A 23,628-nucleotide genomic window follows, 5' to 3' on the forward strand; every position below is an offset into this window, starting at 1 on the left:
GTATTCGTAGAAGGAATGCAGCAGGTTGACACGTAAGTTCAGTGAGCCATTAGGGAGGCAAATGGCATGTTGGCCTTTATTTCAAGGGAGTTGGAATACAAAAACTAAACCAGTCTTGCTGTAATTATGCAACATTTCGGTGAGCCTGTAACTGGATGGCTGGGTGGAGTTGAGGTCCCCATGTATCAGAAAGAATGTACTTATATTGCAGGCCGCATAGCCAAGGCTCAATAGATTGGTTCCTGGGATAAGGAGAGTGTCCTACGATGAGAGGCTGAGCAAACAAGGCCTAAATTCTCTGGAGTTTAGAAGGAGAGGTGATCTCATTGAAACCAACAAAATTCTGAAGGGGTTTCAAAGAATCATAAAATTCATAGTGCAGAGGAAGGCCATTCAGCCCATCGGGGCTGCACCGATTCTTTGAAAGAGCTCCCTGCCTAGGCCCAATCCCCCTTAACCTCAACTCGGGGCAATTCATCATGGCCAGTCCACCGAACCTCCACATCTTTGAACTGTGGGAGGAAACCGGAGCAAACCCACGGCGACACAGGGAGGATGTACAAACTCCACACTGACTGTCACCCAGGGTTGGGATCGAACCCAGTGTCCCTGGTGCTGCGAGGCAGCAGTGCCAACAACTGTGCCACCGTGCTGCCCGTTTAATAGGGTGGACCCTGAGGGAATGTTTCTGCGGGTCGAGGAGTCTAAAACAAGGGGAGCGCAGTCTCGATAAGAAGCTGACCATTTCAGACCAGGATGAGAAGAAATTACTTCACTCCAAGAGTTGTGAATCTAGGGAATTCCCTATCCCAGTGGGGCGTGCATGCTTCATCAATGAATATCGTTAAGGCTGGGATAGACAGATTTTTGGTCCTATTGCACGTTTAACCGCTCGCAGCACCGGGAAACACATAGTTATACAACCCAACCGCGTTGTATAAGGTTCCTCAGCAGGGAACGCGGCCGAGAGCACATCACACCATTTTGTGCACTGAGGACCACTTGCTGGAATTCCCCAGTGTAGCAAGAGATCGGGCATCCTGATCTCCGAGGACCCCGAAGCGACCACCATCCCCAACCCACTTTAGGGGGGCACCCCAGGCCAATTCAAAAAAATGCCAGCTTGGCACCTTAGCAGTGCCAACCTGGCAATGCTCCTGCCAGCTGGTAGTGCCATCTGGGCACCTTGGCAGTGCAGGGTGCCCAGGTGTCACCAGCAGCACCAGGGTGCCACCTGTCCAAATGGCATGCAGCTGGAGGCCTCCAATCCCCAGGGAGGCCCCCACAAGCACCATCATGTTTGGTCCCTGTTTGTGGGGACCAGTTCTGTACAGCACTCACCCAAGCCTCTGAGGCAAAGGGAATGAATCACAAAGACTCAGGTACCTGGGGAATCTGCACATTAACGCGAGACTAGCTGTCTCTCTCTGATATACAGATTTGCTCTAAAGTGATTCCGCCCATTTACATCGTAACGCCTTGCGAGATCGCGTTAGATCTCACCAGGCGTTGCGAGCTGGGTAGATCCTGGGAGCGGAGTCTCCCGGCTTTTATTTTCCACACGGTGAGCTGCTTTTTGGGTGCAGCGTGACCATTGGATCGTGGCAATGGCTTCAGTCACCCGCTATTTAATTGTAGAAAAGTTCCGGTATTGATGTCGGACAAGCAGTGGGATAATTTTGAGACTGTGCAGGAGTCAAGAGAGACGGTGGTGAATTAGAGCTTGAAGTTATTAGCATGAATGCAGAAGCAAGGAATGAGCAGAGAATCCATATTGTAAAGATGGATGAGGTGAAATAAATGAAATATTATGAATGATTATGAAGCAGGAATATTTGTGCATCTGAAATGAAAAACAAAAAATGCTGGAAATACTCAGAAAACTCTGTGTGGAGAGAGACACAGACACTGTTATCGTTTCTGTACCTTCCATCGGAACAGGGCGCCGTTAGAGATGTAACAGGTGTCATAATATACACCAGTATATCATGGTGCAGACACACACTGATGGACACACAGTGGGACCAATCAACACACACAACACCACAGCCAATCACCAGTTAGAGCACACGCACTATAAAGACAGGGGGCATCAGAGTTCCCGCTCATTCGAGTTGCAGCTAGCTAGGAGCACAGAGCTCACAGCCTGTAACACAGACATTCACCATGTGCTGAGTGCATCAACTGGTTAGGACAAGGCAAAGGTCTTTAGTTAAAGCTGGTATTGTATTAACCCACAGTTCAAGTATGTTTAAATAGTTAATCTTTCAATAAAATAGTGTTGCACTATTTCAAGTGTTGGTGACTGTATGTGATCCAGAACACCCAACACATCATGATACCAGGAGTTGAGGGATATTAGCACTTCTTAGACCTAGCTGCAAGTGATCTGCCTTCCGCCAGCATTCCGTCATCCTGCAACATGGACAACATCAGCCCGCCGCCTCCGCTCCGCATCGCCGGCAACCTCGGGGCCAACTGGAAGATTTCCAGCTCTTCCTCGAGGCCACGGACAGGGAGGGCGCCTCGGACACCAGAAAGATTGTTCTTCTCCTCTCCACCGCCGGGGACCATGCCATCCACATTTTCCACATCCTCGTCCCCTCAGGGAGTTTCTCTGTTTCTGCCTTGAAATGAGGCCCAACTAATCCCCATCCACCAGCACCCTCCTCCGACCTGGCTCGACCTGTTCTCACGTCGAACAGCTTCTCCACTCATTGCGCTCACCTCCTCCAAATACAATTTGTTGCTATGGGAACAGGTCTGCGTCCAAGTTATGTTTGCACTTTGCAGGAGATGTGCAACATCTCTTCTTGCAGTCCTGCCCAGACCCCTCCCTTGTTTTTCCAGCAAGTTGATTCTTTACTTTATTACCACGCCCGTTTGTTTTGCACCATCAGCCTTTATTTGTGATTGAACATCTTCAATTCTCTGCCCTATTACAGTCCTTAACTTTAGTTCCCCCCCGACCCACTTTTCCTGCCTCAGGACTTTAAAACAAATCTGTTTCGTGGTTAGCTTTCTCCAGTTCTGACAAAGAACATAGAACATTACAGCGCAGTACAGGCCCTTCGGCCCTCGATGTTGCGCCGACCTGTGAAACCACTCTAAAGCCCATCGACACTATTCCCTTATCGTCCATATGTCTATCCAATGACAATTTTAATGCCCTTAGTGTTGGCGAGTCCACCACTGTTGCAGGCAGGGCATTCCATGTCCTTACTACTCTCTGAGTAAAGAACCTACCTCTGACATCTGTCCTATATCTATCTCCCCTCAATTTAAAGCTATGTCCCCTCGTGCGAGACATCACCATCCGAGGAAAAAGGCTCTCACTGTCCACCCTATCCAATCCTCTGATCACCTTGTATGCCTCAATTAAGTCACCTCTTAACCTTCTTCTCTCTAACAAAAACAGCCTCAAGTCCCTCAGCCTTCCCTCATTAGATCTTCCCTCCATACCAGGATCAGTAGCCTGAGATAATGACCCCAATCTTTCCAATTTGTGTCTATAATTTGCAGATTTCCGCGACACTATAAGTTTCCCCCTCCACCTCATCTGGCTGACGCTGTGCATTTCTTCCAGAATCTTCTGGTCAGGGGCTGTCAAAGAAATGCAGAGCGTCTCTCGGGAGCCTCAGTCAGAGCAGAGATAGAACATACAGGGCAGAAGGAGTCCATTCGGCCCATCGAGTCTGCACCGACCCACTTAAGCCCTCACTTCCACCCTATCCCCGTAACCCAATAACCCCTCCTAACCTTTTTGGACACGAAGGGCAATTTATCATGGCCAATCCACCTAACCTGCACGTCTTTGGACTGTGGGAGGAAACAGGAGCACCCGGAGGAAACCCACGCGCACACGGGGAGAACGTGCAAACGCCGCACAGACAGTGATCCACAGCGGGGAATCGAACCTGGGACCCTAGCGCTGTGAAGCCACAGTGCTACCCACTTGTGCTGGACTGGGTGTCTCATGCACAAAGTTGTACCTCCTGGCAAAGTTGGACCATTCCTGGCTTGCGAAGCAGGGACCATTGTCCGACATCACAGTGAGTGGGATGCCGTGACGAGCAGAGGTGTCCTTACAGGCACGGATGACTGCAGACGATGTGATGTCGTGCAAACGTACCACCTCCGGGTAGTTAGAAAAATAGTCTACAATCAGAACATAATCCCTGCCCAGCGCATGGAACAGGTCGATGCCGACCTTGGACCAAGGGGACGTGACCAGCTCATGGGGCTGTAGGGTCTCACGTGGTTGGGCCGGCTGGAAGCGCTGACAGGTGGGGCAGTTGAGCACTGTGTTGGCGATGTCGTCATTGATGCCGGGCCAGTACACTGCCTCTCGGGCCCGTCGGCGGCACTTCCCCACGCCAAGATGGCCCTCGTGTAGCTGTTCCAAGACGAGCTGGCGCATGCTGTGCAGGGTGACAATGCGGTCCAGCTTCAGGAGGACACCATCGACTACCGCCAGATCGTCTCTGATGTTGTAGAACTGCGGGCATTGGCCCTTGAGCCACCCGTCTATTAGGTGGCGCATGACATGCTCTGGCAGGGGGTCAGCCGCTGTCTCGTGCCGAATTTGGACGAGGCGTTCATCCGTGGCAGGTAGATTGGAGGCCACGAAGGCCACATGGGCGTCAACCTGGCAGATGAATCCCGCTGGGTCACACGGGGTGTTGACTGCCCTGGACAGAGTGTCGGCTATGATCAGGTCTTTGCCCGGGGTGTATACGAGCTGGACGTCGTATCGCCGGAGTTTGAGCAGAATTCGCTGGAGGCGAGGCGTCATGTCGTTCAAGTCTTTCTGTATTATATTGACCAGAAGGCGATGGTCGGTCTCGACGGTGAATTGGGGAAGGCCGTACATATAATCATGAAACTTGACGACACCGGTCAAAAGGCCCAGGCACTCCTTTTCTATCTGTGCGTAGCACTGTTCCGTGGGGGTCATGGCGCGTGACGCATATGCAACGGGGGCCCATGATGAGGCCTCATCGCGTTGCAGGAGCACTGCCCCAATGCCAGATTGGCTGGCATCGGTCAAAATTTTTGTCTCTTTCGCTGGATCAAAAAAGGCCAATACCGGGGCCGTGGTAAGTTTGGTTTTAAGTTCTTTCCATTCGCTCTCGTGGGCAAGAAGCCATTGGAAGTCTGTCGTCTTCCTGACCAGGTTCCTGAGAGCTGTGGTATGAGAGGCGAGGTTAGGGATGAACTTCCCTAGGAAGTTGACCATGCCCAGAAATCAGAGGACCGCCTTCTTGTCCTCTGGCTTTTTCATGTCCGTGATAGCAGCCACCTTGTCCGCATCCAGCCGCACACCCAACTGGGAGATGTGGTCCCCTGGGAACTTTGGTTCCGTCTGGCCGAAGGAGCATTTGGCTCTGTTGAGGCGTAGGCCCTGCTCCCGTATGCGTTTGAACACGCGCTGGAGGCGACTGACATGCTCCTGCGGGGTGGTGGACCAAATGATTATGTCGTCGACATAGACGGGAACACATTCAATGCCTTCCATCATTTGTTCCATGATCCTGTGGAACACTTCTGACGCCGATATGATCCCAAACGGCATCCTGTTGTAACAATATCTGCCAAAAGGGGTGTTAAAGGTACACAGATTCCGACTGGATCTGTCTAGTTGGATTTGCCAGAATCCTTTCGAGGCATCAAGTTTGGTGAAGAGCTTGGCGCGAGTCATCTCGCATGTGATCTCTTCGCGCTTGGGGATTGGGTAATGCTCCCTCATTATGTTGCGATTCAGATCCTTTGGATCAATGCAGATTCTGAGATCGCCTGAAGGCTTTTTTACGCACACCATGGAACTGACCCAGTCGGTTGGTTCCATAACTCTGGAGATCACTCCTTGGTCTTGGAGGTCCTGCAGCTGCTGCTTGAGGCGGTCCTTGAGGGGTGCTGGGACTCTGCGAGGTGCATGCACCATAGGCGTGGCGTTCTGTTTGAGTAGGATCTTGTAAGTATATGGGAGCGTGCCCATGCCTTCGAAGACGTCGTGGTGCTGGTCGATGATGGCGTTGAGTTGCGCCCTGAAGTCAGCATCCTGGAAGGCAGACGTGTCATCAGGAGAGAGAGAGTGAACTCTTGGAACGAGAGTTAGCAGCTTGCACGCCTGTGCGCCAAGCAGAGAGTCCTTCGAGGAGCCCACGATCTCGAAAGGAAGGATGGCTTTTCGTGACTTGTGCGTCACTTCGAGTTGGCATGAGCCGGTAGCAGGAATGATGTTGCCATTGTAGTCCAATAGCTGGCAGGCCAATGGAAGAATGGTTGGTTTGACACGAAGGCTTTGAAAAGCAGACCACGCCATGAGATTTATTGGATTTGTTTATTGTCACGTGTACCGAGGTACGGTGAAATGTATTTTTCTGCGAGCAGCTCAACAAAAAAATACTTTTCACTGTATCTCGGTACACGGAGATTGGCGGAGGCGCCAGTGTCCAGGCGGAGTCGTATTTGGGACCGGTTGACCGTCAGGGTGGCACACCACTCATCGTCTGGATCGATGCCGTATACCGACAGCGGCTGGTGTCTTTGCTTCGGGGACAGCCTGTTTATCGTTACGACACCGACTCGAAAAGGCGCCTTCAGGTCCTCGGTGTCACTGCTGTGTGGGAGGTAGGAATCGGACTCATTGACCGTGGATTGAATTGCCCGAACATTCCTGCGAGGCTGGCTGAAGCGATATGAATTGGAAGGCTGAGCTGCTCGACAGCAGGCAGCATAGTGGGCAAGTCTTCCACATCGTACGCATTGTCGAGATTTTGCGGGGCATTGCCGCTTTAAATGGGCGGAGCCACAGTTGCCGCACGTTGTGACGTCAGCACGTTCGCTGCGCCACCGCGCATGCGTGGTGCGGTCATGCATGGTGCGCGCCTGCGCATTACGTTCCTCCACATCGCCGTCCCCCTGTTTGGTGTGTACAAGCGCGGGAGTCCGTGAAAAGCGCGCGAAATGGCCGCCCTCATCCAGGCTGAGGCCCTGGAGGTGCTCAATCACTTGGACCCGTTCTGTCTCGTGGGGACCTTGCCGCTCCGTTACAGCCGCTTGTATATGGGAATACCGACTTGTGGCATTTTCATGTAGGACACAGGTCTCGATGGCGGCCGCAAGGGTGAGTTGCTTTACTTTGAGGAGCTGCTGACGTAGGGGGTCCGACTGAACACCGAAAACGATCTGGTCGCGTATCATGGAGTCGGAGGTGGGCCCGTAGCTGCAAGATTGCGCAAGGATGCGGAGGTGCGTTAGAAAGGATTGGAAAGGTTCATCCTTACCCTGCAAACGCTGCTGCAACACGTAGCGTTCAAAACTTTCATTCAACTCCACGCCGCAGTGAGTGTCAAATTTGAGGAGAACCGTCTCGAACTTCGTCTTGTCTTCGTCATCTGCAAAGGTGAGAGAGTTGAAAATGTGGATGGCATGGTCCCCGGCCATGGAGAGGAGAAGGGCAATCTTTCTGGTGTCCGAGGCACCCTCCCTGTCCGTGGCTTCGAGGAAGAGCTGGAAGCGCTGTTTGAAAATTTTCCAGTTGGCCCCGAGGTTGCCGGCGATGCGGAGCGGCGGCGGCGGGCTGATGTTGTCCATGTTGCAGGATGACGGAATGCTGGCGGAAGGCAGGTCGGTCTAAGAAGTGCTAGTATGCAACCACTCCTGGTATCATGATGTGTTGGGTGGTCTGGATCATATAGGTCACCAACACTTGAAGTAGTGCAACACTATTTTATTGAAAGATTAACTATTTAAACATACTTGAACTGTGGGTAAATACGATACCAGCTTTAACTAAAGACCTTTGCCTTGTCCTAACCAGTAGATGCACTCAGCACATGGTGAATGTCTGTGTTGCAGGCTGCGAGCTCTGTGCTCCTAGCTAGCTGCTACTCGAATGAGCGGGAACTCTGATGCCCCCTGTCTTTATAATGCGTGTGCTCTCACTGGTGATTGGCTGCGGTGTTGGTATGTTGATTGGTCCCACTGTGTGTCCGTCAGTGTGTGTCTGCACCATGATATACTGGTGTATATTATGACAAACGTGTCTATAAAGGGTTGATGTGTTTAAAGGGTTAACAGGTGGGATATTCTATTGTGTGACGTTGATGATGATGTAACAATGACTCTCGTCAGTCATGTGTTCGACTCTCGAGGGAGAGTTTGGAATCATGCCTAAGAGCTACGTGCCTATTCTGTAACCGGTTCAGAAGTAATCCTAATAAACAAGTGTTGAAGCAGATACTAAAGTCTGTCTCCAGTCTGTCTGAGAACCACGTCCCAGACCCAGAGTCCGAGCCAAAGAACCCAATCTCAGAACATGGTGGCAGCTCAGAACAGGCGGGTGTCAATGGCAAAGCCAGCATTTGTTGTCCATCCCTAATATCTACACAGACTAATGGAGCCATTCACTGACACAAACAGTGATGCTCCCTTCGCTAGTTATAGTTAAGTTTGTAAACAGTCAACAGAATCGTCTCCCCAAAAAGAAACAGCTGTGTTCCAGCACCACCAGCAAAGTCAGTAATGCAGGACAAATAAATCTCTGGAGACCCGATCTCAACCAGCAGGTGGCGGTGTGGCTCCACGGAAATTAGGATTTGTATGTAAAAAATGTTTTTATTTATTTACCTGAATAAAGATCAAAACAGAGGAACCCTGGAGAGACATCAGCAGATACTAGTGACTGAAGTGAAGGTGTGTGAACTAATTGAACATTGAAATATATTTGAGGGTCTGAATAACATTAAGATTCTGCGAAATTGCTGGGTTAAAAATAAATCCATAAACAGTTTGTGGTTTTAGGTTTACTGTTTTGCTGACAAGTAACGTTGGTGAATCAAGTGAACTATATTTATACAATCTAACAATTCGATCTGTTGTAATAAAAACAAAATACTGAGACTGCAGGAAATCATCTGAAAAAGATTCATATTCCACTCGAGACGTCAACTCTGTTTCCCTCTCCACAGACTGGACCTAAAACATAGAACATACAGGACAGAAGGAGGCCATTCGGCCCATCGAGTCTGCACCGACCCACTTACGCCCTCACTTCCACCCTATTCCCGTAACCCAATAACCCCTCCTCACCTTTTTGGTCATTCGAACTATCCACCAATGTCCCAGTTATTAAACCAGGAGGACATTCTTATCCTCTCTGTACTCAGAATACACGCTCAGATTTGTGAATTCAGCTCCTGACACACAGCAAGTTCCCAAACTGGGAAATCTCACTCTCCCAACCTGGGATTTTCTGAACATTGTCCAGACCGGCTGTGTGGAATTTCCCGATAGGGACTCGGTGTTACAGGAACATGGAAGTGGGAAGTCCAGGCTCATGTTTATTTTCCCTCCTTTGTTTCTGATTCAATTCTCTTTCAGTTGTGAAGAAAGGTCCTGCCTGAATTGTCTGATCAGCGATTAAGCATTTTGAGTTGTTGTTATTCCTGCCAGTACCAGGTATCCAGCAGCAGGTGGCGATACTGCGCTGTAAAACTTTACTGACCTTTGTACAGCTCGACATCACCATCGTGTGGCTGAAATCGGCACTACAATGAACTGCAAGGGAAAGTTCAAGATATTTAATTTCCTTTTTATTTTAATCCTCTGACGTTTTTATTTGTGTTGTTTTTATTTACAGTCTGATTGGGATTTTACAATTTGCAAATTAAACAAACACATTTAGTGACAAACTGCTGTCTGTGGCAGTTTCTGACCCCCAACCCCTGACCTCTGCCCCTGACCCTCAAGTCATTGTGATGTCAGTGATGATGTCACCACCCCGAGGCCCCGCCCCTTTCCCGATCCGGATCAGAACCGGAGCAGATTCTCAGAAACTGGTTTTCATCCCAAGTCGAGAAGAAAGGATAAAGTTTCTCAGTGAATTTATTCCCGGTGAAGGTGTGGAGATGGGACTTGGTGTCCACGTTGTAAAATGAAACTGTCCCAGACTCATAACTGAGATAAACTCCCACCTTCCCGGGGATCTGACCGACAGGGAGACGGGATCCAGGAGAGGAATTTATATAAAACTGATCAACCTCCCGCCCAATGGTCCAGAATCCAGTCTCTGGGCTCAGACTGACCGGGTCCTTCCTCTCCACAGACTCTGCGGCTACTCCCAGTCTCCAGCGCCGATTCCCCGTCACCTCCACCTCCCAGTAATGTCTCCCCGATGTGAATCCCTCTGATCCCAGCACACAGAACCAGTATGTAAACCTCTTCCTGGTGTCAGGGAGACTCCTCCGGGTCCAGGTCCATCTCAAACTCTTCAGATCCTCAGACACCTCGAGCCAGGGATTCGCTGTTTCCACATCCAGGGTCACAGAGACTGGGAGAAAAAACAGAAAATTAGAGACTCACTGGGGATCGGGGGGAGACTCACTGGGGATCAGGGGGGAGACTCACTGGGGATCGGGGAGAGACTCACTGGGGATCAGGGAGAGACTCACTGGGGATCGGGGAGAGACTCACTGGGGATCAGGGGGAGACTCACTGGGGATCGGGGAGACTCACTGGGGATCGGGGGAGAGACTCACTGGGGATCGGGGAGACTCACTGGGGATCGGGGAGAGACTCACTGGGGATCAGGGGGAGACTCACTGGGGATCGGGGAGACTCACTGGGGATCGGGGGAGAGACTCACTGGGGATCGGGGAGTGACTCGCTGGGGATCGGGGAGAGACTCACTGGGGATCGGGGAGAGACTCACTGGGGATCGGGGGAGAGACTCACTGGGGACCGGGGAGAGACTCACTGGGGATCGGGGGGAGACTCACTGGGGATCGGGGAGAGACTCACTGGGGATCGGGGGGACTCACTGGGGATCGGGGAGAGTCACTGGGGATCGGGGGAGACTCACTGGGGATCGGGGAGAGACTCACTGGGGATCGGGGAGAGACTCACTGGGGATCGGGGGGTGACTCACTGGGGATCGGGGGGAGACTCACTGGGGATCAGGGGGAGACTCACTGGGGATCGGGGGGTGACTCACTGGGGATCGGGGGGAGACTCACTGGGGATCGGGGGGACTCACTGGGGATCGGGGAGAGTCACTGGGGATCGGGGGAGACTCACTGAGGATCAGGGGGAGACTCACTGGGGATCGGGGAGAGACTCACTGGGGATCGGGGAGGGACTCACTGGGGATCGGGGGGAGAGACTCACTGGAGATCGGGGGAGAGACTCACTGGGGATCGGGGAGACACTCACTGCGGATCGGGGAGAGACTCACTGGGGATCGTGGGGAGAGTCTCACTGGGGATTGGGGGAGAGACTCACTGGGGTTCGGGGGGGAGAGTCTCACTGGGGATCGGGGGGAGACTCACTGGGGATCGGGGAGAGAGACTCACTGGGGATCGGGGGGAGACTCACTGCGGATCGGGGAGAGACTGGGGATCAGGGGGAGAGTCACTGGGGATCGGGGAGACTCACTGGGGATCAGGGGGAGAGTCACTGGGGAACGGGGAGTCTCACTGGGGATCAGGGGGAGAGACTCACTGGGGATCGGGGGAGACTCACTGGGGATTGAGGAGAGTCTCACTGGGGATCGGGGGAGAGACTCACTGGGGATCGGGGGAGAGACTCACTGGGGATCGGGGGGAGACTCACTGGCGATCGGGGAGAGGCCCACTGGGGATCGGTGAGACTCACTGGGGATCGGGGAGAGACTCACTGGAGATCGATGGGGGAGAGACTCACTGCGTATTGGGGAGAGACTCACTGGGGATCGGGGGATAGACTCACTGGGGATCGGGGGGGGAGACTCACTGGGGATCGGGCAGAGACTCACTGGGGATCGGGGGGAGACTCACTGGGGATCGGGGAGAGAGTGGGGATCAGGGGGTGAGTCACTGGGGATCGGGGGGGTGAGACTCACTGGGGATCGGGGGGAGAGACTCACTGGGGATCGGGGGGGGAGAGACTCACTGGGGATCGGGGAGGAGACTCACTGGGGATCGGGGGGAGAGACTTACTGGGTTTCAGGGGAAGAGACTCACTGGGGATCGGGGGAGAGGCTCACTTGTGATCGGGAGGGAGACTCACTGGGGATCGGGGGAGACTCACTGGGGATCGGGGGAGAGGCTCACTTGTGATCGGGAGGGAGACTCACTGGGGATCGGGGGAGACTCACTGGGGATCGGGGGAGAGGCTCACTTGTGATCGGGAGGGAGACTCACTGGGGATCGGGGGAGACTCACTGGGGATCGGTGGAGACCCACAGATCGGGGGGAGAGACTCACTGAGGATCGGGGGGAGAAACACACTGGGTTTCGGAGGGAGAGTCTCACTGGGTTTCGTGGGGGGAGACTCACTGGGGATCATGGGGGAGAGACTCACTGGGTTTCGGCGGGGAGAGACTCACTGCGTTTCGGGGGGAGAAACTCACTCGGGATCGGGGGGAGACTCACTGGGGATCGGGGGGAGAGACTCACTGGGGATCGGGGGAGAGACTCACTGGGGATCGGGGGAGAGACTCACTGGGGATCAGGGTGAGAGACTCACTGGGGATCGGGGGGAGAGAGTCACTGAGAATCGGGGAGAACCTCACTGGGGATTGGGGGGGACTCACTGGGGATCGGGGGTGAGACTCAGTAGGGATCGGGGAGACTTACTGGGGATCGGGGAGAGACTCACTGGGGATCAGGGGGAGACTCACTGGGGATCGGGAGGAGACTCACTGGGGATCGGGGGGAGAGACTCACTGGGGATCGGGAAGAGAGACTCACTGGGAATCGGGGGAGAGACACTGGGGATCGGGGGAGAGTCACTGCGGATCGGGGGAGGCTCACTGGGGATCAGGGGGAGAGTCACTGGGGAACGGGGAGTCTCACTGGGGATCGGGGGGAGTGACACACTGCGGATCGGGGGAGACTCACTGGGGATTGGGGAGAGTCTCACTGGGGATCGGGGGAGAGACTCACTGGGGATCGGGGAGACTCACTGGGGATCGGGGGGAGAGACTGGAGATCGGGGGAGAGACTCCCTGGGTATCGGGGGAGAGACTCACTGGGGATCGGGGGGAGAGACTCACTGGAGATCGGGGAGAGACTCACTGGAGATCGGGGGGAGCGACTCACTGCGGATCGGGGGATAGACTGGGGATCGGGGGGGAGATTCACTGGGGATCGGGCAGAGACTCACTGGGGATCGGGGGGGAGAGACTCACTGGGGATCGCGGAGAGAGACTCACTGGGTTTCGGAGAGAGAGTCTCACTGGGTTTCGTGGGGGGAGACTCACTGGGGATCATGGGGGAGAGACTCACTGGGTTTCGGCGGGGAGAGACTCACTGCGTTTCGGGGGGAGAAACTCACTCGGGATCGGGGGGAGACTCACTGGGGATCGGGGGGAGAGACTCACTGGGGATCGGGGGAGAGACTCACTGGGGATCAGGGTGAGAGACTCACTGGGGATCGGGGGGAGAGAGTCACTGAGAATCGGGGAGAACCTCACTGGGGATTGGGGGGGACTCACTGGGGATCGGGGGAGAGACTCAGTAGGGATCGGGGGAGACTTACTGGGGATCGGGGAGAGACTCACTGGGGATCAGGGGGAGACTCACTGGGGATCGGGAGGAGACTCACTGGGGATCGGGGGGAGAGACTCACTGGGGATCGGGAAGAGAGACTCACTGGGAATCGGGGGAGAGACACTGGGGATCGGGGGAGAGTCACTGCGGATCGGGGGAGGCTCACTGGGGATCAGGGGGAGAGTCACTGGGGAACGGGGAGTCTCACTGGGGATCGGGGGGAGTGACACACTGCGGATCGGGGGAGACTCACTGGGGATTGGGGAGAGTCTCACTGGGGATCGGGGGAGAGACTCACTGGGGATCGGGGAGACTCACTGGGGATCGGGGGGAGAGACTGGAGATCGGGGGAGAGACTCCCTGGGTATCGGGGGAGAGACTCACTGGGGATCGGGGGGAGAGACTCACTGGAGATCGGGGAGAGACTCACTGGAGATCGGGGGGAGCGACTCACTGCGGATCGGGGGATAGACTGGGGATCGGGGGGGAGATTCACTGGGGATCGGGCAGAGACTCACTGGGGATCGGGGGGAGAGGCTCACTGGGGATCGGGGAGAGACTCACTGGTGATCGGGGGAGAGTCACTGGGGATCGGGGGAGACTCACTGGGGATCGGTGGAGACTCACGGGATCGGGGGGAGAGACTCACTGAGGATCGGGGGGAGAGACTCACTGGGGATCGGGGGGAGAGACTCACTGGGGATCGGGGGGAGAGACTTACTGGGGATCGGGGAGAGAGACTCACTGGGTTTCGGAGAGAGAGTCTCACTGGGTTTCGTGGGGGGAGCCTCACTGGGGATCATGGGGGAGAGACTCACTGGGTTTCGGCGGGGAGAGACTCACTGGGGATCGGGGGGGAGAGACTTACTGGGGATCGGGGAGAGAGACTCACTGGGTTTCGGAGAGAGAGTCTCACTGGGTTTCGTGGGGGGAGACTCACTGGGGATCATGGGGGAGAGACTCACTGGGTTTCGGCGGGGAGAGACTCACTGGGGATCGGGGGGGGAGAGACTCACTGGGGATCGCGGAGAGAGACTCACTGGGTTTCGGAGAGAGAGTCTCACTGGGTTTCGTGGGGGGAGACTCACTGGGGATCATGGGGGAGAGACTCACTGGGTTTCGGCGGGGAGAGACTCACTGCGTTTCGGGGGGAGAAACTCACTCGGGATCGGGGGGAGACTCACTGGGGATCGGGGGGAGAGACTCACTGGGGATCGGGGGAGAGACTCACTGGGGATCAGGGTGAGAGACTCACTGGGGATCGGGGGGAGAGAGTCACTGAGAATCGGGGAGAACCTCACTGGGGATTGGGGGGGACTCACTGGGGATCGGGGGAGAGACTCAGTAGGGATCGGGGGAGACTTACTGGGGATCGGGGAGAGACTCACTGGGGATCAGGGGGAGACTCACTGGGGATCGGGAGGAGACTCACTGGGGATCGGGGGGAGAGACTCACTGGGGATCGGGAAGAGAGACTCACTGGGAATCGGGGGAGAGACACTGGGGATCGGGGGAGAGTCACTGCGGATCGGGGGAGGCTCACTGGGGATCAGGGGGAGAGTCACTGGGGAACGGGGAGTCTCACTGGGGATCGGGGGGAGTGACACACTGCGGATCGGGGGAGACTCACTGGGGATTGGGGAGAGTCTCACTGGGGATCGGGGGAGAGACTCACTGGGGATCGGGGAGACTCACTGAGCATCGGGGGGAGAGACTGGAGATCGGGGGAGAGACTCCCTGGGTATCGGGGGAGAGACTCACTGGGGATCGGGGGGAGAGACTCACTGGAGATCGGGGAGAGACTCACTGGAGATCGGGGGGAGCGACTCACTGCGGATCGGGGGATAGACTGGGGATCGGGGGGGAGATTCACTGGGGATCGGGCAGAGACTCACTGGGGATCGGGGGGAGAGGCTCACTGGGGATCGGGGAGAGACTCACTGGTGATCGGGGGAGAGTCACTGGGGATCGGGGGAGACTGACTGGCGATCAGGGCGAGAGTCACTGGCGATCGGTGGAGAGACTCACTGGGTATCGGGGGAGAGACTCACTTGGGATCGGGGGGACAGACTCACTGGAGATCGGGGGGGAGAGACTCACTGCGGATTGGGGAGAGACTCACTGGGGATCGAGGAGAGACTCACTGGTGATCGGGGAGAGGCCCACTGGGGATCGGTGGAGAGACTCACTGGGGATCGGGGAGAGACTCACTGGAGATCGATGGGGGAGAGACTCACTGCGTATTGGGGGGAGACTCACTGGGGATCGGGGGATAGACTCACTGGGGAGCGGGGGGGGGAGACTCACTGGGGATCGGGCAGAGACTCACTGGGGATCGGGGGGAGACTCACTGGGGATCGGGGAGAGAGTGGGGATCAGGGGGAGAGTCACTGGGGATCGGGGGGTGAGACTCACTGGGGATTGGGGGGGAGAGACTCACTGGGGATCGGGGAGGAGCTTCACTGGGGATCGGGGGGAGAGACTTACTGGGTTTCGGGGGGAGAGACTCACTGGGGATCGGGGGAGAGGCTCACTTGTGATCGGGAGGGAGACTCACTGGGGATCGGGGGAGACTCACTGGGGATCGGTGGAGACTCACGGGATCGGGGGGAGAGACTCACTGAGGATCGGGGGGAGAGACTCACTGGGGATCGGGGGGAGAGACTCACTGGGGATCGGGGGGGAGAGACTCACTGGGGATCGGGGAGAGAGACTCACTGGGTTTCGGAGAGAGAGTCTCACTGGGTTTCGTGGGGGGAGACCCACTGGGGATCATGGGGAGAGACTCACTGGGTTTCGGCGGGGAGAGACTCACTGGGGATCGGGGAGAGAGACTCACTGGGTTTCGGAGAGAGAGTCTCACTGGGTTTCGTGGGGGGAGACTCACTGCGTTTCGGGGGGAGAAACTCACTCGGGATCGGGGGGAGACTCACTGGGGATCGGGGGGAGAGACTCACTGGGGATCGGGGGAGAGACTCACTGGGGATCAGGGTGAGAGACTCACTGGGGATCGGGGGGAGAGACTCACTGGGAATCGGGGAGAAACTCACTGGGGATTGGGGGGGACTCACTGGGGATCGGGGGAGAGACTCAGTAGGGATCGGGGGAGACTTACTGGGGATCGGGGAGAGACTCACTGGGGATCGGGGGGAGAGGCTCACTGGGGATCGGGGAGAGACTCACTGGTGATCGGGGGAGAGTCACTGGGGATCGGGGGAGACTGACTGGCGATCAGGGCGAGAGTCACTGGCGATCGGTGGAGAGACTCACTGGGTATCGGGGGATAGACTGGGGATCGGGGGGGAGACTCACTGCGGATCGGGGGATAGACTGGGGATCGGGGGGGAGACTCACTGGGGATCGGGCAGAGACTCACTGGGGATCGGGGGGAGAGGCTCACTGGGGATCGGGGAGAGACTCACTGGGGATCGGGGAGAGACTCACTGGTGATCGGGGGAGAGTCACTGGGGATCGGGGGAGACTGACTGGCGATCAGGGCGAGAGTCACTGGCGATCGGTGGAGAGACTCACTGGGTATCGGGGGAGAGACTCACTTGGGATCGGGGGGAGAGACTCACTGGAGATCGGGGGGGAGAGACTCACTGCGGATTGGGGAGAGACTCACTGGGGATCGGGGAGAGACTCACTGGTGATCGGGGAGAGGCCCACTGGGGATCGGTGGAGAGACTCACTGGGGATCGGGGAGAGACTCACTGGAGATCGATGGGGGAGAGACTCACTGCGTATTGGGGGGAGACTCACTGGGGATCGGGGGATAGACTCACTGGGGAGCGGGGGGGGGAGACTCACTGGGGTTCTGGGGGAGACTCACTGGGGATCGGGGGAGAGACTCACTGGGGATCAGGGTGAGAGACTCACTGGGGATCGGGGGGAGAGAGTCACTGAGAATCGGGGAGAACCTCACTGGGGATTGGGGGGGACTCACTGGGGATCGGGGGAGAGACTCAGTAGGGATCGGGGGAGACTTACTGGGGATCGGGGAGAGACTCACTGGGGATCAGGGGGAGACTCACTGGGGATCGGGAGGAGACTCACTGGGGATCGGGGGGAGAGACTCACTGGGGATCGGGAAGAGAGACTCACTGGGAATCGGGGGAGAGACACTGGGGATCGGGGGAGAGTCACTGCGGATCGGGGGAGGCTCACTGGGGATCAGGGGGAGAGTCACTGGGGAACGGGGAGTCTCACTGGGGATCGGGGGGAGTGACACACTGCGGATCGGGGGAGACTCACTGGGGATTGGGGAGAGTCTCACTGGGGATCGGGGGAGAGACTCACTGGGGATCGGGGAGACTCACTGAGCATCGGGGGGAGAGACTGGAGATCGGGGGAGAGACTCCCTGGGTATCGGGGGAGAGACTCACTGGGGATCGGGGGGAGAGACTCACTGGAGATCGGGGAGAGACTCACTGGAGATCGGGGGGAGCGACTCACTGCGGATCGGGGGATAGACTGGGGATCGGGGGGGAGATTCACTGGGGATCGGGCAGAGACTCACTGGGGATCGGGGGGAGAGGCTCACTGGGGATCGGGGAGAGACTCACTGGTGATCGGGGGAGAGTCACTGGGGATCGGGGGAGACTGACTGGCGATCAGGGCGAGAGTCACTGGCGATCGGTGGAGAGACTCACTGGGGATCGGGGGGACAGACTCACTGGAGATCGGGGGGGAGAGACTCACTGCGGATTGGGGAGAGACTCACTGGGGATCGAGGAGAGACTCACTGGTGATCGGGGAGAGGCCCACTGGGGATCGGTGGAGAGACTCACTGGGGATCGGGGAGAGACTCACTGGAGATCGATGGGGGAGAGACTCACTGCGTATTGGGGGGAGACTCACTGGGGATCGGGGGATAGACTCACTGGGGATCGGTGGAGACTCACTGGGGATCGGTGGAGACTCACGGGATCGGGGGGAGAGACTCACTGAGGATCGGGGGGAGAGACTCACTGGGGATCGGGGGGAGAGACTCACTGGGGATCGGGGGGGAGAGACTCACTGGGGATCGGGGAGAGAGACTCACTGGGTTTCGGAGAGAGAGTCTCACTGGGTTTCGTGGGGGGAGACTCACTGGGGATCATGGGGGAGAGACTCACTGGGTTTCGGCGGGGAGAGACTCACTGCGTTTCGGGGGGAGAAACTCACTCGGGATCGGGGGGAGACTCACTGGGGATCGGGGGGAGAGACTCACTGGGGATCGGGGGAGAGACTCACTGGGGATCAGGGGAGAGACTCACTGCGGATCGGGGGATAGACTGGGGATCGGGGGGGAGACTCACTGGGGATCGGGCAGAGACTCACTGGGGATCGGGGGGAGAGGCTCACTGGGGATCGGGGAGAGACTCACTGGGGATCGGGGAGAGACTCACTGGTGATCGGGGGAGAGTCACTGGGGATCGGGGGAGACTGACTGGCGATCAGGGCGAGAGTCACTGGCGATCGGTGGAGAGACTCACTGGGTATCGGGGGAGAGACTCACTTGGGATCGGGGGGAGAGACTCACTGGAGATCGGGGGGGAGACTCACTGGGGATCGGGGAGGAGCTTCACTGGGGATCGGGGGGAGAGACTTACTGGGTTTCGGGGGGAGAGACCCACTGGGGATCGGGGGAGAGGCTCACTTGTGATCGGGAGGGAGACTCACTGGGGATCGGGGGAGACTCACGGGATCGGGGGGAGAGACTCACTGAGGATCGGGGGGAGAGACTCACTGGGGATCGGGGGGAGAGACTCACTGGGGATCGGGGGGGAGAGACTCACTGGGGATCGGGGAGAGAGACTCACTGGGTTTCGGAGAGAGAGTCTCACTGGGTTTCGTGGGGGGAGACTCACTGGGGATCATGGGGAGAGACTCACTGGGTTTCGGCGGGGAGAGACTCACTGGGGATCGGGAGGGAGAGACTCATTCGGGATCGGGGGGAGACTCACTGGGGATCGGGGGGAGAGACTCACTGGGGATCGGGGGAGAGACTCACTGGGGATCAGGGTGAGAGACTCACTGGGGATCGGGGGGAGAGACTCACTGGGAATCGGGGAGAAACTCACTGGGGATTGGGGGGGACTCACTGGGGATCGGGGGAGAGACTCAGTAGGGATCGGGGGAGACTTACTGGGGATCGGGGAGAGACTCACTGGGGATCAGGGGGAGACTCACTGGGGATCGGGAGGAGACTCACTGGGGATCGGGGGGAAGAGACTCACTGGGAATCGGGGGAGAGATACTGGGGATCGGGGGAGACTCACTGGGGATCAGGGGGAGAGTCACTGGTGAACGGGGAGTCTCACTGGGGATCGGGGGGAGTGACACACTGGGGATCGGGGGAGACTCACTGGGGATTGGGGAGAGTCTCACTGGGGATCGGGGGAGAGACTCACTGGGGATCAGGGGAGACTCACTGGGGATCGGGGGGAGAGACTCACTGGAGATCGGGGGAGAGACTCACTGGGTATCGGGGGAGAGACTCACTGGGGATCGGGGGGAGAGACTCACTGGGGATCGGGCAGAGACTCACTGGAGATCGGGGAGAAACTCACTGGGGATCGGGGAGAGAGTGGGGATCAGGGGGAGAGTCACTGGGGATCGGGGGGGGTGAGACTCATTGGGGATCGGGGGGGAGAGACTCACTGGGGATCGGGGGGGAGAGACTCACTGGGGATCGGGGAGGAGACTCACTGGGGATCGGGGGGAGAGACTTACTGGGTTTCAGGGGGAGAGACTCACTGGGGATCGGGGGAGACTCACTGGGGATCGGTGGAGACTCACGGGATCGGGGGGAGAGACTCACTGAGGATCGGGGGGAGAGACTCACTGGGGATCGGGGGGAGAGACTCACTGGGGATCGGGGGGGAGAGACTTACTGGGGATCGGGGAGAGAGACTCACTGGGTTTCGGAGAGAGAATCTCACTGGGTTTCGTGGGGGGAGACTCACTGGGGATCATGGGGGAGAGACTCACTGGGTTTCGGCGGGGAGAGACTCACTGGGGATCGGGGGGGGAGAGACTCACTGGGGATCGCGGAGAGAGACTCACTGGGTTTCGGAGAGAGAGTCTCACTGGGTTTCGTGGGGGGAGACTCACTGGGGATCATGGGGGAGAGAATCACTGGGTTTCGGCGGGGAGAGACTCACTGCGTTTCGGGGGGAGAAACTCACTCGGGATCGGGGGGAGACTCACTGGGGATCGGGGGGAGAGACTCACTGGGGATCGGGGGAGAGACTCACTGGGGATCAGGGTGAGAGACTCACTGGGGATCGGGGGGAGAGAGTCACTGGGAATCGGGGAGAACCTCACTGGGGATTGGGGCGGACTCACTGGGGATCGGGGGAGACTTACTGGGGATCGGGGAGAGACTCACTGGGGATCAGGGGGAGACTCACTGGGGATCGGGAGGAGACTCACTGGGGATCGGGGGGAGAGACTCACTGGGGATCGGGAAGAGAGACTCACTGGGAATCGGGGGAGAGACACTGGGGATCGGGGGAGAGTCACTGCGGATCGGGGGAGGCTCACTGGGGATCAGGGGGAGAGTCACTGGGGAACGGGGAGTCTCACTGGGGATCGGGGGGAGTGACACACTGGGGATCGGGGGAGACTCACTGGGGATTGGGGAGAGTCTCACTGGGGATCGGGGGAGAGACTCACTGGGGATCAGGGGAGACTCACTGGGGATCGGGGGGAGAGACTGGAGATCGGGGGAGAGACTCACTGGGTATCGGGGGAGAGACTCACTGGGGATCGGGGGGAGAGACTCACTGGAGATCGGGGAGAGACTCACTGGAGATCGGGGGGAGCGACTCACTGCGGATTGGGGAGAGACTCACTGTGGATCGGGGGATAGACTGGGGATCGGGGGGGAGACTCACTGGGGATCGGGCAGAGACTCACTGGGGATCGGGGGGAGAGGCTCACTGGGGATCGGGGAGAGACTCACTGGGGATCGGGGGGAGAGGCTCACTGGGGATCGGGGAGAGACTCACTGGTGATCGGGGGAGAGTCACTGGGGATCGGGGGAGACTGACTGGCGATCAGGGCGAGAGTCACTGGCGATCGGTGGAGAGACTCACTGGGTATCGGGGGAGAGACTCACTTGGGATCGCGGGGAGAGACTCACTGGAGATCGGGGGGGGGGGGGAGACTCACTGCGGATTGGGGAGAGACTCACTGGGGATCAGGGGGGAGACTCACTGGGGATCGGGCAGAGACTCACTGGGGATCGGGGGGAGAGGCTCACTGGGGATCGGGGAGAGACTCACTGGTGATCGGGGAGAGGCCCACTGGGGATCGGTGGAGAGACTCACTGGGGATTGGGGAGAGACTCACTGGAGATCGATGAGGGAGAGACTCACTGCGTATTGGGGAGAAACTCACTGGGGATAGGGGGATAGACTCACTGGGGAGCGGGGGGGGAGACTCACTGGGGATCGGGCAGAGACTCACTGGGGATCGGGGGGAGACTCACTGGGGATCGGGGAGAGAGTGGGGATCAGGGGGCGAGTCACTGGGGATCGGGGGGTGAGACTCACTGGGGATCGGGGGGGAGAGACTCACTGGGGATCGGGGGGGAGAGACTCACTGGGGATCGGGGAGGAGCTTCACTGGGGATCGGGGGGAGAGACTTACTGGGTTTCGGGGGGAGAGACTCACTGGGGATCGGGGGAGAGGCTCACTTGTGATCGGGAGGGAGACTCACTGGGGATCGGGGGAGACTCACTGGGGATCGGTGGAGACTCACGGGATCGGGGGTAGAGACTCACTGAGGCTCGGGGGGAGAGGCTCACTGGGGATCGGGGGGAGAGGCTCACTGGGGATCGGGGGGGAGAGACTCACTGGGGATCGGGGAGAGACTCACTGGGTTTCGGAGAGAGAGTCTCACTGGGTTTCGTGGGGGGAGACTCACTGGGGATCATGGGGGAGAGACTCACTGGGTTTCGGCGGGGAGAGACTCACTGGGGATCGGGGGGGAGAGACTCACTGGGGATCGGGGAGAGAGACTCACTGGGTTTCGGAGAGAGAGTCTCACTGGGTTTCGTGGGGGGAGACTCACTGGGGATCATGGGGGAGAGACTCACTGGGTTTCGGCGGGGAGAGACTCACTGCGTTTCGGGGGGAGAAACTCACTCGGGATCGGGGGGAGACTCACTGGGGATCGGGGGGAGAGACTCACTGGGGATCGGGGGAGAGACTCACTGGGGATCAGGGTGAGAGACTCACTGGGGATCGGGGGGAGAGACTCACTGGGAATCGGGGAGAAACTCACTGGGGATTGGGGGGGACTCACTGGGGATCGGGGGAGAGACTCAGTAGGGATCGGGGGAGACTTACTGGGGATCGGGGAGAGACTCACTGGGGATCAGGGGGAGACTCACTGGGGATCGGGAGGAGACTCACTGGGGATCGGGGGGAGAGACTCACTGGGAATCGGGGGAGAGATACTGGGGATCGGGGGAGAGTCACTGGGGATCGGGGGAGACTCACTGGGGATCAGGGGGAGAGTCACTGGTGAACGGGGAGTCTCACTGGGGATCGGGGGGGGTGACACACTGGGGATCGGGGGAGACTCACTGGGGATTGGGGAGAGTCTCACTGGGGATCGGGGGAGAGACTCACTGGGGATCAGGGGAGACTCACTGGGGATCGGGGGGAGAGACTCACTGGAGATCGGGGGAGAGACTCACTGGGTATCGGGGGAGAGACTCACTGGGGATCGGGGGGAGAGACTCACTGGAGATCGGGGAAAGACTCACTGGAGATCGGGGGGAGCGACTCACTGCGGATTGGGGAGAGACTCACTGTGGATCGGGGGATAGACTGGGGATCGGGGGGAGACTCACTGGGGATCGGGCAGAGACTCACTGGGGATCGGGGGGAGAGGCTCACTGGGGGTCGGGGAGAGACTCACTGGTGATCGGGGGAGAGTCACTGGGGATCGGGGGAGACTCACTGGCGATCAGGGCGAGAGTCACTGGCGATCGGTGGAGAGACTCACTGGGTATCGGGGGAGAGACTCACTTGGGATCGGGGGGAGAGACTCACTGGAGATCGGGGAGAGACTCACTGGAGATCGGGCGGGAGA

At 57.8% G+C, this 23,628-nt stretch overlaps 1 protein-coding gene across 1 annotated transcript in view; it reads right to left on the reverse strand.

Moving 5' to 3' along the window:
* Positions 1 to 8,795: 8,795 nt before the first annotated feature.
* LOC140389164 (uncharacterized) overlaps positions 8,796 to 23,628 on the reverse strand; it is a 119,168-nt gene continuing 104,335 nt past the window's right edge. Inside the window, exon 13 of the mRNA XM_072473325.1 lies at positions 8,796 to 10,336. Within this exon, the coding sequence (XP_072329426.1) occupies positions 9,780 to 10,336 (557 nt within the window). The 3' untranslated portion in view covers positions 8,796 to 9,779. The remainder of the gene's footprint in view (positions 10,337 to 23,628) is intronic.

Source organism: Scyliorhinus torazame, chromosome 14 (assembly GCF_047496885.1).
Source record: "Scyliorhinus torazame isolate Kashiwa2021f chromosome 14, sScyTor2.1, whole genome shotgun sequence".
NCBI classification, from domain to species: domain Eukaryota; kingdom Metazoa; phylum Chordata; class Chondrichthyes; order Carcharhiniformes; family Scyliorhinidae; genus Scyliorhinus; species Scyliorhinus torazame.